This window comes from Salarias fasciatus, chromosome 13, assembly GCF_902148845.1.
Source record: "Salarias fasciatus chromosome 13, fSalaFa1.1, whole genome shotgun sequence".
NCBI classification, from domain to species: Eukaryota; Metazoa; Chordata; class Actinopteri; order Blenniiformes; family Blenniidae; genus Salarias; species Salarias fasciatus.
Genome location: NC_043757.1, coordinates 2,482,007 through 2,499,729, shown reverse-complemented (window position 1 = coordinate 2,499,729; position 17,723 = coordinate 2,482,007). Strand labels below are relative to the sequence as shown.

General features: G+C 51.1%; 1 protein-coding gene across 2 annotated transcripts in view; it reads left to right on the top strand.

Moving 5' to 3' along the window:
- Nucleotides 1–16,928, top strand: part of LOC115399070 (echinoderm microtubule-associated protein-like 6) — a 35,199-nt gene extending 18,271 nt beyond the window's left edge. Inside the window, exons 12-44 of one of the 2 annotated variants that reach the window (XM_030106244.1) lie at nt 1–165; nt 245–412; nt 568–674; nt 1,143–1,261; nt 1,382–1,568; nt 1,683–1,788; nt 1,873–1,966; nt 2,410–2,510; nt 2,802–3,004; nt 4,088–4,199; nt 5,614–5,741; nt 5,911–6,052; nt 6,128–6,280; nt 6,352–6,483; nt 6,797–6,885; nt 7,004–7,180; nt 7,968–8,202; nt 8,273–8,399; nt 8,480–8,558; nt 8,637–8,766; nt 9,107–9,205; nt 9,791–9,811; nt 10,825–10,998; nt 11,071–11,279; nt 11,559–11,716; nt 12,148–12,262; nt 12,339–12,527; nt 12,887–13,059; nt 13,222–13,384; nt 13,521–13,624; nt 13,694–13,847; nt 13,944–14,044; nt 14,127–16,928. The exon at nt 1–165 is cut by the window's left edge and continues 48 nt beyond it. In XM_030106244.1, the coding sequence (XP_029962104.1) occupies nt 1–165; nt 245–412; nt 568–674; nt 1,143–1,261; nt 1,382–1,568; nt 1,683–1,788; nt 1,873–1,966; nt 2,410–2,510; nt 2,802–3,004; nt 4,088–4,199; nt 5,614–5,741; nt 5,911–6,052; nt 6,128–6,280; nt 6,352–6,483; nt 6,797–6,885; nt 7,004–7,180; nt 7,968–8,202; nt 8,273–8,399; nt 8,480–8,558; nt 8,637–8,766; nt 9,107–9,205; nt 9,791–9,811; nt 10,825–10,998; nt 11,071–11,279; nt 11,559–11,716; nt 12,148–12,262; nt 12,339–12,527; nt 12,887–13,059; nt 13,222–13,384; nt 13,521–13,624; nt 13,694–13,847; nt 13,944–14,044; nt 14,127–14,151 (4,439 nt within the window). In that variant the 3' untranslated portion in view covers nt 14,152–16,928. The remainder of the gene's footprint in view (nt 166–244; nt 413–567; nt 675–1,142; nt 1,262–1,381; nt 1,569–1,682; nt 1,789–1,872; nt 1,967–2,409; nt 2,511–2,801; nt 3,005–4,087; nt 4,200–5,613; nt 5,742–5,910; nt 6,053–6,127; nt 6,281–6,351; nt 6,484–6,796; nt 6,886–7,003; nt 7,181–7,967; nt 8,203–8,272; nt 8,400–8,479; nt 8,559–8,636; nt 8,767–9,106; nt 9,206–9,790; nt 9,812–10,824; nt 10,999–11,070; nt 11,280–11,558; nt 11,717–12,147; nt 12,263–12,338; nt 12,528–12,886; nt 13,060–13,221; nt 13,385–13,520; nt 13,625–13,693; nt 13,848–13,943; nt 14,045–14,126) is intronic. The other variant, XM_030106245.1, reaches the window with a different exon arrangement.
- The last annotated feature ends 795 nt before the right edge of the window (nt 16,929–17,723 follow it).

Genomic DNA, 17,723 nt, shown 5'->3' with positions numbered 1-17,723 from the left:
CCACCTGGAGCGGCGTCCTGGGCTCGGAGGTCAGTGGCATCTGGCCCAAGTACTCCGACCTGTGCCAGGTCAACGCCGTGGACGCCAACCACTCCGCCGCCGTGCTGGTCACCGGGGACGACCTGGGCCTGGTGAAGCTGTACCGCTTCCCCTGCCTGAGGAAAGGTGCTGCAGCCTTCCTCCTCCTCCTCCTCCTCCTCCTCCTCCTCCTCCTGCCGCCAGTCTGACTGTTTCTGTCGTTCAGGAGCCAAATTCAAGAAGTACATCGGCCACTCGGCTCACGTCACCAACGTGCGCTGGTCACATGACCTGCAGTGGGTGATGACCACCGGCGGCGCCGACCACGCCCTCTTCCAGTGGAGGTTCCTGCCGGAGGCGGTCATGAATGGAGGGCTGGACGTCAACGTGCAAGGTCCATCCATCCATCCATCCATCCATTTATCCGTCCATCCTGTAGTGGTCCCAGCACAGAGCCCTGAGGAACTCCACTCCTAACTTTGCTCTGACTAACCTGTTCACCACCCTGGTGGATAGTTATCCTGACTATAACTAGTCTTTCCTGTACAGACGCTCACGGAGACTCGAACAGCGAGGAGTCGGACAGCGACGTGTCCGACGTCCCGGAGCTGGACTCCGACATCGAGCAGGAGACGCAGATCAGCTACGACCGGCAGGTACGACCCCCTCCAGGCGCCGTCGCCACGGCGACCCGGATTCCAGGCACGGCGGCGGAGTGACGGGCGCCGCCGGCTGTCCTTGCCGTCAGGCTGTGGGGTGCAGTGTGGTTGCCATGGCGACGGCGGAGCCGTCTTATCTCTGGTGCCAGGCGCAGGACGGCTCGGAGTGGCAGCAGTCTGGTTCAGAGATAAAACGTTCCCAGTGGAAAAAAGATTTTCTGTTGCTGTTTCCTCTCTGCTTCTCCTCCAGCGTTTTTTTTTTTAACATTATCTCCCTTCTCCCTTCTTCCTCCTCCTCACTGTTTCCTGTTTTTAAAAAACAATGTTCTTTTATAACCTGAACCAGTGTCGAGTTCAGACTGAGACCATATTCGGCATGTTGACATTTCCATGAGGTTTGTGTGTGTGTGTGTGTGTGTGTGTGTGTGTGTGTGTGTGTGTGTGTGTGTGTGTGTGTGTGTGCAGGTGTATAAGGAGGACCTGCCTCAGCTCCGACAGCAGAGCCGGGAGAAGAAGCGGCAGGTGGGGTCTCTGAAGAGGCAGCGGGGTCCTGACCAGGGCCTCCGCCTGCAGTTCGTTCACGGGTAACTCCCCTCCTCTTTCTCCTGACTTGGGTTTGGAGTTTGCATGTTGTGCCTGAGCCTGCAGCAGTAAAGTCGGGTCACCTGGTCGTTGACGGTGAGACGCTGCGCGTGGTTCTGCAGGTACCGAGGTTACGACTGCAGGAACAACCTGTTCTACACTCAGAGCGGCGAGGTGCTGTACCACGTGGCGGCGGTGGGCGTGGTCTACAACCGCCAGCTGCACAGCCAGCGCTTCTACCTCGGCCACGACGACGACATCCTGAGCCTCAGCATCCACCCGCTGAAGGACTACGCCGCCACGGGGCAGGTGGGACCCCGTCCGTCCCGCCCCGCCCCATTCCACCAGGAAGAGGAATGGGAAGCAGGAAGGGCTTACCATATACGGTCATGTGATGTCACAGTGTGTGTGTTACCTGTGCAGGTGGGCAGAGACCCGTCCATCCACGTGTGGGACATCCAGACCCTGAAGTGTCTCTCACTGCTGAGGGGCTTCCACCAGAGGGGAGTGTGTGCCCTGGACTTCTCAGGTACAGGACACACACACACACACACACACACACACACACACACACACACACCCCAGATAGTAAAAGCTGTGTTTGCTTCTCCAGCTGATGGGAAGAGTCTGGTTTCTGTCGGCGTGGACGACGGACACTGGGTCGTGGTCTGGGACTGGAAGCGAGGAGAGAAACTGGCCACGGCTCGGTACTGCAGACACACACACACTCAACACACTCCTCTTCAGGGACAGTAAACTACAGCTGTCGTCGTCAAGGATGCTGGGGTCAAATTACCTTATTTAAAAGCATTGGAGTTAATGTAAAAACATTTTTGAAAGATATTTTTTTTGATGGCTTCTCAACACATAAGTTTATGTCAGCAACCGTGCTGCCGTCGCCTTAGCATCGTAGCAAACATTACATCTGCTACAGTGTTAGCTTTAGGTTAGCATAGTGATGTTAGCTTACTGCTAATGAATTAACTAGCAGGACATTCAAGAAGTGACCATTCTGTCCACATCCTCTCTCCTCCGTTCTCCTCCCTCTGTCCTCTGTCCTCCGTCCTCCGTCCTCTGTCCTCCGTCCCAGCACCCTGACAGCAGTCCTCTTCTTCATGACCTGACTGTGTTTTTCTCTTTGTGTCTTCAGGGGTCATAAGGAGAAGATCTTTGTGGTGAAGTGTAATCCCCTGCTGATGGACAAACTGGTCACCGTGGGAATCAAACACATCAAGTTCTGGCAACATGCTGGTAAAATGTGCTATTTTCATTTTAAAATCACCAAACGCATCAGATTACTGGCAAAGAGGTTCCATTATGCAAGAGACAAAGAGTGAGGGCCTACACACACACACACACACACACACACACACAGGTTGGCCTCATTGTAATACCAGGTGCTGCCACATGAGGGTGCAGTGAGCCGTCCTGAGAATCAGCCGGTGTCTCCTAACGTCTCCTCGCTGCCGCCTGTCAGACCTGACCTCCTGGCTTCCTCTTGACCTCCTGACTTCCTCCTGACCTCCTGGCTTCCTCCTCTAGGCGGCGGTCTGACCTTCAGGCGCGGTGCGTTCAGGAGCGTGGGCCGGCCGGAGACGATGATGTCGGTGTGTTACGGCCGCACCGAGGCGCTGGTGTTCTCCGGAGCCGCCACCGGAGACGTGTACATCTGGAAGGAGCCGCTGCTGATGAAGACGGTCAAAGCTCACGATGGGCCGGTGTTCGCCATGTTCTCCCTGGACAAGGTCAGGGGGCGGAGCCAAACCCGGGTCAGGGGCAGGGAGTAGACAGATGATAGCTGAAGTTAGTAAAATTGAAGAGCAGCTACATAACTATGTCACCAAACTCCTGTTTATTGGAGGATGAGCTTCAGTAGTTCTGAATTAGCAAACATGCCATACAGGAAGGAGCATTAGCATTAGCCTGTGTCTGCAATAGCTGGGATTAGCATTAGCATAACTCTTAAGAAGAACAAAGATCCAGATTATAGATTGTAGAGCGTCTTCCTCCACTAACATCCAGATTCGTCGTAGCGTTCAAGACCCCGTGAAAGACACAAACCAGACGAACAGATCAAAAAAGTAATCCTGAAAAAAGAGAACAAAACGACAAATGAACAACCACAAAATGAAATCTGATATATTTGCCACCGAGATTCAGCAGCTGCTCTGCAAAGAAATCTCCCCGTCCTGTTTCACCTCCCTCTGAGTTCAGGCTGCAGAATCACAGCATCACTCCGCAGAGCTGGAAGAAGTCCACCGAGGACCATAATTCATCGATTTCACTGTTTAAAGGGAGTGAAGGTTGTCATTTAGTGTGTGTGTGTGTGTGTGTGTGTGTGTGTGTGTGTGTGTGTGTGTGTGTGTGTGTGTGTGTGTGTGTGTGTGTGTGTGTGTGTGTGTGTGTGTGTGTGTGTGTGTGTGTGTGTGTGTGTGTGTGTGTGTGTGTGTGTGCAGAGGAATCTGAGTGGGAGGAAGATAAAGGAAAAAAAAAACCCTGCCAGGGATAAAAGACAGGAGGGACGCTCGGCATGACTCAGCACTTCTGCAGCGCGGTCTGCACTCTGCTGAGTCATGATGTTCACTGACAGCTGGTTTTAAATGGATGGAAAAATATCCAGAACAACAGCAGATCACCATGAAACAGACCAAAAGTGGTTACAGAACATGAATCAGAAGGAGCTGCAATTTATGATAAAAGCTGGGTGTCATGGTGGCAGGACTCGAACCATGACCCCTGTGTGTGTGTGTGTGTGTGTGTGTGTGTGTGTGTGTGTGTGTGTGTGTGTGTGTGTGTGTGTGTGTGTGTGCGTGCGTGCGTGCGTGCAGGGGTTCGTGACGGGGGGAAAGGACGGCGTGGTGGAGCTGTGGGACGACACGTTCGATCGCTGCCTGAAGACTTACGCCATCAAGAGAGCCGCGCTGTCCCCGGGATCGAAAGGTACGAAGGAATGTTGATGTCTCACCCGCGCTCCCACACTGCCCCCCGGTGGACACACTGAGACACACACCTGCACGGAAAATAGGAGCGACGCGCTGATAGCACGTGATCAAGGACGAGTACTGACTGTTAGCTACTGGCTGATTCTCAGTACTGATACGAGTACTTATTAAAAAACCATCAAACCTTATACTCCATATTCCTCTAAGTCCACCAAGCTATTACTTAGGACACCAGTTTCAGATAATCATATGTTTATCCCCTCAGTGAGCGACGAGGAGGCTTTTAATATCTGGGACAGAAAGGGAATACACTCTTTGTATGACCTGTACATTGATTACACATTCGGCTCTTTGGGACAGCTGGTGGACAGATTTAATATTCCTAAATCACATTTCTTTAGTTATCTACCATTGAGAAATTTTGTCAGATTCTAACTTTGAATGCTTTCCCTTTTCTCCCTCTTGTTCACTGATGGACGATCTATTAAACTGTTGTACTGACGGAAATAAGATGCTGAGCATGATATATTCCCTGTTTGTTTCATATCATGAAACTAATCTGGCTCAACTGAAACGGAAATGGGAAACAGATTTGTGCAGACCCATATCAGATTTAGACTGGAAAGAGGTTATAAGGAATATCCATTCTTCCTCCATCTCACCGAGACAAGCTTGGTTCAGTTCAAAGTGGTGCGTCGTCTGCATCGGTCCAAAGACAAACTGAGATCAAGCTGGGACTGGACTCATCATGTGACCGCTGTAGACAAATGCCTGCTACGCTTTTTCATGCATTCTGGACGTGTCCGAAACTTTATGAATATTGGCGAGCAAAATTTGAGGCTTTTTCTGACATCCGTGGAAAAACTGTTGATCCTTCTCCTTTGACAGCCTTATTTGGAGTCGTCTCTCTGAATGTTGCCTTAAACAGACACCAGATGGACTTGATTGCTTTTTGCTCTTTGCTAGCTCGAAGACTTATTCTATATAAATGGAAGGATCCATGTCCACCGACATTTGGCCATTGGATTAAAGAGGTCATGGATCATTTACATTTGGAAAAAATCCGTCACACTACAAAAGGTTCCATTGGAAAATTTTATGAACAGTGGCGGCCATTTCTGACTTATTTTGAAGGTGTGTCTCCTGACAGGCTAACATCACTTTCATTTTTTGTAACGTATTCAAGCTTTGTATTTCTTTTTCTTTTTATTCATTCTATGATCTGGTATAGCTGGGGTGGGGGGCTGTTTGTTCGTTCTGTTTGTTTTTGTCTTTGTAATTGTTGTCGAAAAACAATAAAAAGACAAAAAACCTAATACTCCATATGCCTGTGTGTGTGTGTGTGTGTGTGTGTGTGTGTGTGTGTGTGTGTGTGTGTGTGTGTGTGTGTGTGTGTGTGTGTGTGTGTGTAGGCCTGCTGCTGGAGGACAACCCGTCCATCAGAGCCATCACTCTGGGTCACGGTCACATTCTAGTCGGAACCAAAAACGGGGAAGTTCTGGAGATCGATAAGACCGGACCCATGACCCTGTTGGTGCAGGTGAGGCTCCGAGGGGGAAGGCGCTCTGTGGTCTGGACGACAGTTCTTCTAGAAACAGATTTATGAACTTATGACTTTTTCCATCATTTCAGTAGCTGCAGCTTGAAGTCTGTTCATTTAAAATAGTCACATTGTGTGTGTGTGTGTGTGTGTGTGTGTGTGTGTGCAGGGTCACATGGAGGGGGAGGTCTGGGGTCTGGCCCCTCACCCCCTCCTCCCCGTCTGCGCCACCGTGAGCGACGACCGGACGCTGCGTCTGTGGGAGACGTCGGCGAACCACCGCATGGTGGCCGTGCGCAAGCTGAAGAGAGGTGAGACGGCGGGACGGCCCGTCCCCCGCTGCCCCCCCCCCTGACCTGACCGCCCTCTGTCCCGTCCGTCCACAGGGGGGCGCTGCTGCGCCTTCTCCCCGGATGGGAAGGCTCTGGCGGTGGGGCTGAGCGACGGCGGCGTGCTGGTGGTGAACGCCGACACTCTGGAGGACCTGCTGAGCTTCCACCACCGCAGGGACGCCATCTCCGACCTGCGCTTCAGCCCCGGTACACACACACACACACACACACACACACACACGCAGCCTCTGATCGCCCCCCCCTCCTTGCTCTCTCAGATTCGGGTAAGTACCTGGCGGTGGCGTCTCACGACAGCTTCGTGGATTTTTACAACGTGCTGAGCAGCAAGAGAGTCGGCATCTGTAAAGGAGCGTCCAGCTACATCACACACATCGACTGGGACAGCAGAGGTGACGCACACACACACACACACACACACACACACACACACACACACACACACACACACACACACACACACACACACACACTCAAACAGACCTCCTCTCCTCCGGAGCGCACCTTCCTCTCGTGCACGGCGGCGTTTGTCTTTGTCGCGGCATCTTGGCTGAGGCTCCGGGGTCAGGAGGGGGTCAGGAGGGGGTCAGGAGGGGGTCAGGAGGGTCAGGAGGGGGTCAGGAGGGGGTCAGGAGGGTCAGGAGGGGGTCAGGAGCGACTCCACTCATCCAGGACTGCTCTGGCGTCGGCGCTGCTGTGTTTCAGGTAAACTGCTGCAGGTGAACTCTGGAGCCAAAGAGCAGCTCTTCTTTGAAGCTCCGAGAGGAAAACAGCAAACCATCAAAAACTCTGAGGTCAGTGTGTGTTTCTGTCAACACACTTCCTGAGGGGCTTCAGAGCATCAGCCTCCTCCATGTGTGTAGTCCTGCCTGTAGATTGAGAGATTTGTGCGTGTGTGTGTGTGTGTGTTAGCTGGAGCGTATCGACTGGGCCAGCTGGACCTGCGTCCTGGGCTCCAGCTGCGAGGGAATATGGCCGACGCACAGTGACATCACGGACGTCAACGCCGCCTCGCTCACCAGAGACCGAACCCTCCTGGCCACCGGAGACGACTTCGGCTTCCTGAAGCTGTTCGGCTACCCCGTCAGAGTACGACACACACCGTCCCACCTGGGGGGCTTCTCCGATGAGCACAGCCTGTCAGGCCCAGAACGGAACACAGATCAGAACCAACAGCAGCCGGAGGCCTGATGACAGGAGCCTGAAGGTCCAGATTCAGTCCAGCTCTGGTCTGAAGCCAGGTCAACGTGGAGCTCAGACCCAGCCTGAAGCTGGTCTGAAGCTGGTCTGAAGCTCCTCAAGTCAGTCTGAAGTCGGTCTGAATTCGATTTGTATTTGTGTTGTCAGTTTAAATTCAGTTTGAAGTCAGTCTGTAGTTGGTTTTGAAGTCAGCCTACAGTTTGTCTGAAGTGAGTCCGTAGTTGACTTGTAGTCAGTCTGTAGTTGTGAATTCAGTCTGTAGGTGGTATGAAGTCAGTGTAGATGGTTTAAAATCAGTGTACTTGATGTGCAGTCTGAAGTTGGTGTGAAGTCAGTCTGTAGTTGGTGTGAAGTCAATCTGTAGTTGGATTGAAATCAGTCTGTAGTCGGTATGAAGTCAGTCTGTAGGTGGTGTGAAGTCAGTCTAGATGGTTTAAAATCAGTTTACTGGTGTGCAGTCAGTCTGTAGTCAATTTGAAGTCAGTCTGTCGTTGGCTTGAAATCAGTCTGTAGTCGGTGTGAAGTCAGCCTGTAGGTGGTATGAAGTCAGTCTGTAGGTGGTATGAAGTCAGTCTGTAGGTGGTATGAAGTCAGTCTAAATGGTTTAAGATCGGTGTACTTGGTGTGAAGTCAGTCTGCAGTTGGTGAGTTGTTTGACTGTGGCGTTGCCTTCCAGGGTCAATACGCCCGGTTCAAGCGCTACGTGGGTCACAGCGCTCAGGTCACCAACGTGCGCTGGGCTCAGGACGACGCCGCGCTGCTGACGGTGGGCGGGGCCGACACCGCCCTCATGATCTGGGCCAGGGAGCGCGGGGGCGGGGTCAGCGCGGAGGGGGAGGGACATCCGCTCCGCGACAGCCGGGCGACGGTGGACAGCGAGGAGTCGGACGACGACACCGAGGAGGACGGAGGTGGGAGGCGGCGGCGCGTCCTCTTCGACAGGAAGTGTCTCTCTGAGCTGCAGCCGCTTCCTGTCCTCAGGTTACGACAGCGACGTCGCCCGGGAGAAGAGCGTGGACTACGTCACCAAGATGTACGCCGTGAACATCCGAGACATGAGGGGAGTCAAACCTCCTCACCAGCAGAGGGAGCTGTCCGCCGAGGAGAGGTACAGAGACGGAGACGCGCTTCACGTCCGTCCCCCGTCGGTCCGGATTCCGCTGTTTAATGGCGGCTGTGATCCCGCAGACCGCCGGTGAGTCGAGCCGCGCCGCAGCCGGAAAAACTGCAGAAGAACAACGTGTCCAAGAAGAAGAGGCCGGTGGAGGTGTGTCTCTCAGCCGCCGCCCGTCCGTCTCCGCCCGTCCGTCTCGGTGACGGCGTTCTGTCCCTCCGCCCTCTGCAGGACCTGGTTTTGGACCACGTCTTTGGTTTCCGAGGCTTCGATTGTCGTAACAACCTTCACTACCTCAACGACGGCGCTGAGATCGTCTACCACACCGCTGCCACGGCGATCGTCCACAGCCTCAGCACCGGTAACCACGGCAACAGGCAGACTGACGACTCTCAGTCATGAAGGGGAATTAGCTGTGTATGCAGATGATGCTGTTTAATACGTGAGTTTGAGGCGCAGGTGGCTTTACCTCCAGAGTGTCGACTCCCAACCGGGATTGTTTTCAAAAACGTTGTCATGGAAACGCAAAACTTTCCTGAAACAAAAGCGGTTTTCACTGAAATCGGCCTCGGTTTGACCTGCAGACGGTGGTGCTTTACGCTGTTTGTGGTCTGCGGCCGATTCTGTTGGGACGCACACCGCACCGGGAATCAAACCTCTGGCGTGTGACACGTTGCATTCAAGTGTCCCCGTGTCTGCAGGAACTCAGAGTTTCTACGTGGAACACACGGACGACATCCTCTCACTGACCGTCAACCAGCACCCCAAGTTCAAGAACATCATCGCGACAGGGCAGATCGGTACGCTGTCTGTCACTGTGTGTGTGTGTGTGTGTGTGTGTGTGTGTGTGTGTGTCACTGTGTGTGTGTGTGTGTGTCACTGTGTGTGCATGGCCGAGTTTTTTTTCTACTAACTCGTCCGTAGTGAAGCAGTCCTGCTTTTCTCTCCTCTGCTTCGTGTTTAACCTGCCTGCTTCTCTTTATTTCTACTGACCGAACAGACGCACAACCGAGCTCAGTGTCAGTCGAAACGATACGACGATCCACAAAACCACCTCAAAACAATACCACGTGAAGAGAAAAACACACAAAACCTCCTCAAAACGATACGATGTGCCGAGAAAAACAAAACACACAGCCGCAGAACGGCTCCAAGCAGACCCTGAGCTCGCCGGGTTTCTTGACCCCTGCTGTCAGTGAATCCGGCTGATTTCAGGCTGAAGCTCAGAGGAAACACGAGTCTGAGCTCCGAGACAAAAGACGAGGAAAGCTTCGGTTCTGGACGTTGAGCTGTCTCACTGCAGGTTTTCACCGTTTCTTTTGTTTTTTGTGTGTCTGTGTGTTTGGGCTGGCCTCATTGTCACCGTCGCTCTCACAACACGTCAGGTGACGTCAGTGAACTCCCAGGTAACAAGAAAGACACCTGCAGCGCCACCGCACACACCGCACACACCGCACACACTGCACACACCACACACCCATCATAACGCACACACCGCACACACTGCACTCACTGAACACACTGTACCCACCACAGACACCGCACACACCCATCATACTGCACACAGCATACACACCGCACACACCGCACACACTGCACACACCACACACCCATCATACCGCACACACCGCACACACCACACACCCATCATACCGCACACACCGCACACACCGCACACACTGCACACACCACACACCCATCATACCGCACACACCGCACACACTGCACTCACTGAGCACACTGTACCCACCACAGACACCGCACACACCCATCATACTGCACACAGCATACACACCTCACACACTGCACACACTGAACCCACTGTAACATAATGCAGTGCACTGGACCTGACTGGACTGTGTCCACTGCACCACACATCCACCACACACACCAGACCTGCCACATCACATCGAACCGACCGTCCCATACCGCCACACCCACCGCGCTCCACCCACCACACAAACACCCTAGAACACTCAACAACCCGCAGAAACAGCCGGCAGCCCGTCGTTTAATCCAACAGCTAAATGACTCTGAATTCGACATGTGTTAATATTCATTTTGGTTTTTTAATTTTTATACCAATTCCTTTTAAACTTTCAAAAATTAATTAATTCATTCATTCTTATTCTGTGTATCACATTAGAAATAAAGGCAGGAGAGGTTTGAACTGAAGGGGACCCTGGTTGGAGGCTAGCTGTTGTGGCGCCCCCTGCAGGCCGGCCCCCTCTGTAGCTGTTGGGTTGTGGTTCAGACTGGCAGCAGGCTCTCATGTGTGCTGCAGGTCTGCGTCTCGGGCTGTTTGCATGCCGCTGCTGCCCCCCTCCCTGCCTGCTCTGTTTGCCCCTCTCAGTTAGCCCCCCCCCCCCCCCCCCCCCCCGGTCGGTCCTCAGATTACAGCTGCCGGCTCCTCCCGCAGGGACCACGCCCTCCATCCACGTGTGGGACGCCATGAGCAAGCAGACGCTGTCCATCCTGCGCTGCCCGCACTCCAAAGGCGTCGGCTACGTCAACTTCAGCGCCACCGGGAAGCTGCTGCTGTCGGTGGGGGTGGAGCCCGAACACACCATCACCGTGTGGCGCTGGCAGGAAGGTCCGGAGGCTTTCGGACGGTTTGGAACCCATCACTGCGGCGTGTGTGTGACGGCCTCCGCCCCTCCCGCAGGATCCAGAGTGTGCAGCAAGGCCGGGCACCCCGACCGGATCTTCGTGGTGGAGTTCCGGCCGGACTCGGACTCCCAGTTCGTGTCGGTGGGAATCAAACACGTGAAGTTCTGGACGCTGGCGGGCGGCGCTCTGATGTACAAGAAAGGCGTGGTGGGGACGGTGGAGGACGGCCGCATGCAGACCATGCTGTCGGTGGCCTTCGGAGCGGTGAGACCCGGTTCCAGACCAGAGTCTGCCATGCCTCACGTGTGTCCAGTGTCCTAAGGTTTTTGGAATTTGGTCTGAACAAGAAAGAAAAGGAATGTTAGAACTCGCTTCAATGAGGTTAACAGAATAAAACACACATAAATGAAGTAAGTGTTTGTTGACAGTAAATCAAAGTCCTCAGAGTCCCAGTGAGGATCCCTGTGGAACGCCTCAGACAGAGTGCTGTTTCAGTGTTGAAGACTTGACCGTCTTCATTCATGGAAGACTTTCCGTGTGCAGAACAACTTGACCTTCACCGGCGCCATCAACGGAGACGTGTACGTGTGGCGGGAGCACTTCCTGCTGAGGGTGGTGGCCAAGGCTCACACGGGGCCGGTGTTCACCATGTACACCACCCTGAGGGACGGCCTCATCGTCACCGGGGGCAAGGAGCGGCCGTGAGTTCAGCCCATCAGGGGCCGGGGGCTGTGCATTCAGGGCGGGGCTTCAGGGTGGAGCTTCAGGGTGGGGTCATCAGGGGCGGGGCTTCAGGGTTCAGTCTGGACTGACAGTTCAGGGTGAATCCTGCCCTTACCCATAAGCACCTGGGATTGGCTCCAGCAGCCCACGACCCTTAACAGGATAATCAGCTCAGAGAATGAATCAATGAATTTGGTTTGTTGGTCTGTTTTGTTTGCTGGTCTCTGCTTTCTGTTATTTATGTGTTAGCTTGTGTTTATTTGTTTGTTTGTTTGTGTGTATTTGTTTTTGTGTTTATTTGTTTGTGTTTATTTGTTTTTGTTTGTGTGTATTTGTTTGTTTGTGTGTATTTGTTTGTTTGTGTGTATTTGTTTGTTTGTTTGTTTATTTGTTTGTTTGTGTGCGTCAGGACCAAGGAGGGCGGAGCGGTGAAGCTCTGGGATCAGGAGATGAAGCGATGTCGAGCCTTCCAGCTGGAGACGGAGCAACAGGTCGAGTGTGTTCGATCGGTCTGCAGGGGAAAGGTCAGAGTTCATCTCCATCCTGATGCTCCTCCCCCTCCTCTTCCTCCTCCTCACTCCTCCTCCTCCTCCTCCTCAGGGGAAGATCCTGGTGGGGACGAAGGACGGGGAGATCCTGGAGGTGGGGGAGAAGAACGCAGCGTCCAACCTGCTGCTGGACACTCACTCCCGGGGGGGGATCTGGGGTCTGAGCGCTCACCCCTCCAAGGAGGTCTTCATCACCGCCAGCGACGACGCCACCATCCGACTGTGGGACCTGGCCGACAAGGTGCCGCCATCGTCATCATCATCACTATCATCGTTATCATCAACATCATCATCATCATCACTATCATCGTTGTCGTCATCTTCATCATCATCATTGTCATCATCATCATCATCACTATCATCATCGTCATCATCATCATCATTATCATCATCATCAATATCATCATCGTCTTCATCATCAGCATCATGGTTATCATCATCGTCATTATCTTCACCACTATTGTCATCACCCCCCTCCTCCTCCTCCTCATCAGCAGTGACTCCGCCCACTTCCGTCTCGCTCTGAGTCGTTTCTGGTTGTCGTCCTGTTGGACTGACGGACAAGACGCCGTCCTCCGTCTCGTTTCTCGTCCCGTGCAGAAGCTGCTGAACAAGGTGTGTGTGGGACACGCCGCCCGCTGCGTGAGCTACAGCGCCGACGGCGAGATGATCGCCGTGGGGATGAAGAACGGCGAGGTGCTCCTCCTCCTCGCCAACTCTCTAAAGATCTGGGCCAAGAAGCGGGACCGCAGTGTCAGCGTCCAGGACGTCCGGTAGGGGGGGGCACTGCGAGGGGGGGCGTGCAGGGGAGAGAGGACGATACACAACTCTGTGTGTGTGTGTGTGTGTGTGTGTGTGTGTGTGTGTGTGTGTGTGTGTGTGTGTGTGTGTGTGTGTGTGTGTGTGTGTGTGTGTGTGTGTGTGTGTGTGTGCAGCTTCAGCCCGGACCGCCGCCTCCTGGCGGTGGGTTCTCTGGAGAACACGGTGGACGTCTACGACGTGAGCGGCGGTCCGGGTCTGAACCGTCTGGCTTACTGCAGCGACGTCTCGTCCTTCGTCCTGCAGCTGGACTTCTCCGCTGACAGCTGCTACATCCAGGTCTGTCTCTCTCTCACACACACACACACACACACACACACACACACACACACACACACACACACACACACACACACACACACACACACACTGGGACGCTGCGGCTGTAGCGTGTGTGTGTGTGTGTGTGTGTCAGGTCTCCACCGGAGCCTACAGGCGGCAGGTGTTCGAGGTTCCGTCGGGGAAGCCGGTCAGCGACCCGAGCGCCATCGACAGGATCACCTGGGCCTCCTGGACCAGGTACTCAGTCTGCGGCTGCCCGAGTGACCTCTGACCCCGCGGCTAACCGTCTGCCCCCCCCCACCCCAGCGTGCTCGGAGACGAGGTGTTGGGCATCTGGCCGCGGAACGCCGACAAGGCGGACGTGACCTGCGCCTGCGTTTCCCACGGCGGCCTCAACGTGGCGACCGGCGACGACTTCGGCCTCGTCAAGCTGTTCGACTTCCCCTGCTCCGAGAAGTTTGTGAGTCTCACACACACACACACACACACTGCCTCTGTGTTTTATCGATCTGGTTTTTTCTTCGATTGAGTTTCTGTGATTTCTCGCTCTCTTCAGGCCAAACACAAACGCTACCTCGGACACTCGGCTCACGTCACCAACATCCGCTTCTCTCACGACGATCGATACGTGATGAGCACGGGAGGAGACGACTGCAGGTCACACACACTCGGAAACACACAGAAACACACACTGTTATTCCTCTCCGCTTACTTTTGTTTGTTTGTTTGTTTGTTTCAGTGTGTTTGTGTGGAAATGTTTGTAAACAGCTCCAAAGCGCCTTATCAAGCACCAGGAGTGGAGACTGAGGGAATCGAACCGGGAACCCTGACAGCAGGAAAGTGAGGGCCACGTCATTCTCCTCCACAGCGCCCCCCACCGGGGGTCAGGGTTCGAGCCCCGCCTTCCCAGAGGTTACAGCAGGTTCTGGTGGGCGGGGCCGGTGGGCGGGGCCAGTGGGCGGGGCCGGAGGTCAGCAGGAAGACGACCTCCAGGAGCAAGGCGACCTTCAGCCTCCTCCGGTCTCTGTGGCGGATTCTTCACTTCGGCTCCTCTTCCTGTGACGTTGAGTCTTTGTCTATTTTTTTGTATAAATCTGCATATTTTTGTTATTTTTATCAAAAAACGGAGAAAGAGGAAATGAGACGAGTGAGAATCTGCGAGGTCCCGTTTCCTCGACCTCGTCCAGTGACGATGAGAAGCTTGGTGGTTTCAGAGTCGACTGTCACATTCTGCTGTTCATCTTTCTGCCGTTTCCATGGAAACGACATCATTTTCAAAACGTTGCCGTGTAAACGAGAAACAGCTCTGAAATAAGAAAACCAAAAGTCATTTTCACTCTTCGTCGTCATGGAAACGGGGCCTGAAATTGAATTTTAAACATTTAAAAGTGACAAAGACTAAACGAGTTAAACACAATTTTTTATTTTATTTTCAAGGTTCATTTTTATACGTTTGTATTTTCAGTGTCATGTTTTAGAGTTCATGTCATTCCAATCATTTTTTTAATAATATTTATTTTATCTGTCAAAAGGAAAAAAATGCAAGTTTTATAAAGGAGGGAAAATACAAACCTTTTGTTTGAGAAAAATAATGGCACTTTAAGAAAAACCCAGTTCTATTCAGTAAAGAGAAATAACTTTACAGCAAAAACATTAATGACAAAAATAAAACTAGATGTTTCAATTAAAGATAAATATGAGTATATTTATAATTCTGAGCCTTAAGGAAGAAAAATAGAATTGAAAATTATATTCATTGATAACTAACAAAGCTAATTAATTTAAAATATGTGGAAATTTTCTCTGGACAATAAACAAATCAGTTATTACAAAAAAGATAAATTATATATGTGTGTGTGTGTGTGTGTGTGTGTGTGTGTGTGTGTGTGTGTGTGTGTGTGTGTGTGTGTGTGTAAATTGAAATATTTATAGTAAAATGTGCATGAAAGTAATGTGCATAAAAATAATCTGAGGGGTTTGAATATTTAAATAACTAAACGAAGCATTTTCATCCAAACAGCTGAATGAAAAGTCTTTACATTTATAAGTCAGAATCTGATCGTTTGCTACTAAAACAAAGTGAGTTTAAGAATGAAAAAGCTGAATAGCGTTCTGAAATCCGTTCTGAAGCTTCCAGCAGGTCGTCTCCATGTTGAACACTGCCAACCGGATGCAGATGTGATTGGTTCAGCCTGTCACATGACCGCATCACATGGACAGAGGAGGAGCTGTGATTGGCTGATTTATGCTGAACTTTAACTCAGAAAATCAAATCAACTGAGGACTGATAATGTGGGATTTAATGTGTTTATTTACTCTCTGAAATTCAGGATTTTTTGAGTGGATTCTCACGAGAAACCAACATCATCGCCCCTGCTGTTGTTCTCTACAGTGTGTGTGTGTGTGTGTGTGTGTGTGTGTGTGTGTGTGTGTGTGTGTGTGTGTGTGTGTGTGTGTGAGGCCTGAATTAAATTATAAAGCTTGTAACTGTCTTTATTAATCAACGAGTCTCTCGTTCAGCTGCAGCTCCTCCTCTAATCAGCCGATAAAGCTTAAAAAAGAAAATCTCAAAATCTCCCTCAAAATATGAAGAATTTCAAATTCGAATATGAAAAAAGTTTTATGTCAAAATATTGTTGAAATCATGTGATTTTTGCTCCATGAGACATTAAAACTGGAGGGATTTACTGACTCCTCACGCTGCCGTTTCCTCTTTCAGCTGAACTTCATTCGTTTCAGTCTGGTTCCTTGGAACATGAAGGTTCATGTCGTCTCCGCCCTCCACCAGTCTTCTTCACATAACACGTCTGTAAAGACACGCACTGCTCAAAAACAGTTTTTACACCAAATTCATTCATTCTTTGTTTGTAAAATAAATGAAAACAGAGGGTGGAAGTCACCAAGGGATCAGTCAAGCCCTCGTCAGATCCGTCGGGATATCTGATCTCCGTTTAAACCTCTACCTGAGGGAAAACCGTGTTTGGTCATTTCCTAATAATCCTTTTCAAAACTTGCATTTCCACTTGACGCCGGTGTGAACGGGAGCAGAGACTCTTTGTTCCATCTCCAGGAAACTTGATGTTTGGTTTGGAGGGTTGTTTGGTCGCGGTAAAATACGGACATCAGTGTTTCTGGACATGGCGCCACGCTGCTGGAAACTGAGTCTGTTCTGGTTTCAAAGAGCTTCTTTCCTGCTTGATTTCACTGAAGTGCCTTTCTGGATCTTTCTATCTGCACTCCTCCGTTGATTGGTTGATTGGTTTCTTTATGTTGGGATCAGGTCACATGATGTATTTCTTTATCTTGTCTTCTTGTTTCTACTGTCTGGTGCTACATCGAGAATGTTCCTCCTGATAAATGGGACACATGTAAAGCTTCACGATGGTAAAAAAAAACAAAAAAACAAAACAACAACAACAACAGAAGAAGAAACTTTGTGCAAAGTGTTTGTTTCTGCCTGATTCTCTGCTGTGGATGCTCAATATTCTAACTGTTGTAATGAAAAGTGTTTCTGTAATTATGAAGAAAACAAGATGAGAAAGTTCTGGAGTGTTTACTTACTCAACACACACACACACACACACACACACACACACACACACACACACACACACACAGGTTTGTATTTCTCACTCATTGACATCCTAACCCTAACCCAGACCACAACACAGCCTAACCCTGAAGAAATGTTTTTGCACTTTTACTTTTTTCAGTAACAACAACATGGTCAAGAAAACACTGTTTCTCCTCATTAGGACCGGAAAAAGGTCCCACAAGGCACATCATGCCAGGTTTCCTTACCTTGTGGGGCCATTTGGTCCCCACAAGTATAGAAAAATGCGCACACATCACACACACACACACACACACACACACATTCTGAAAGGTTCCTGCTGAAGTAACCACAGACAAGATTTGTGTAAATTACTAACTATATGAAAATTCAATGCAGTTACTGCTCACATGCTCCATAATCTGGGTGTTGGAGGAAGATGCTCTACAAGAATGAAAATATCCCAGTGCTTCAGTTTCAGAAGTCTGTCTTATATTTAATAAAAAGTCTCACATTGTATTTGCTTCATTTAAAAAAATCATCATCATAATCTGGAATCAAAGAGTGAAAGGAACAATGTAACTTGCACAGTGCAAATAATGAATCCTCGACTAAGCATTGATTGATCGGCCAGCGCTTTTGTTTGATGGCCGCGATCTTCCGGATCTTCTACAGAAGATGCTGCTGAATGTCTTTCGAGACCTGCCGCAGTGTCTGTGTCCACGTTTCTCTTGGAACTGACTTCATGGCTCCAGGTGGACGAAGAAATCTTCCCATTGAGTT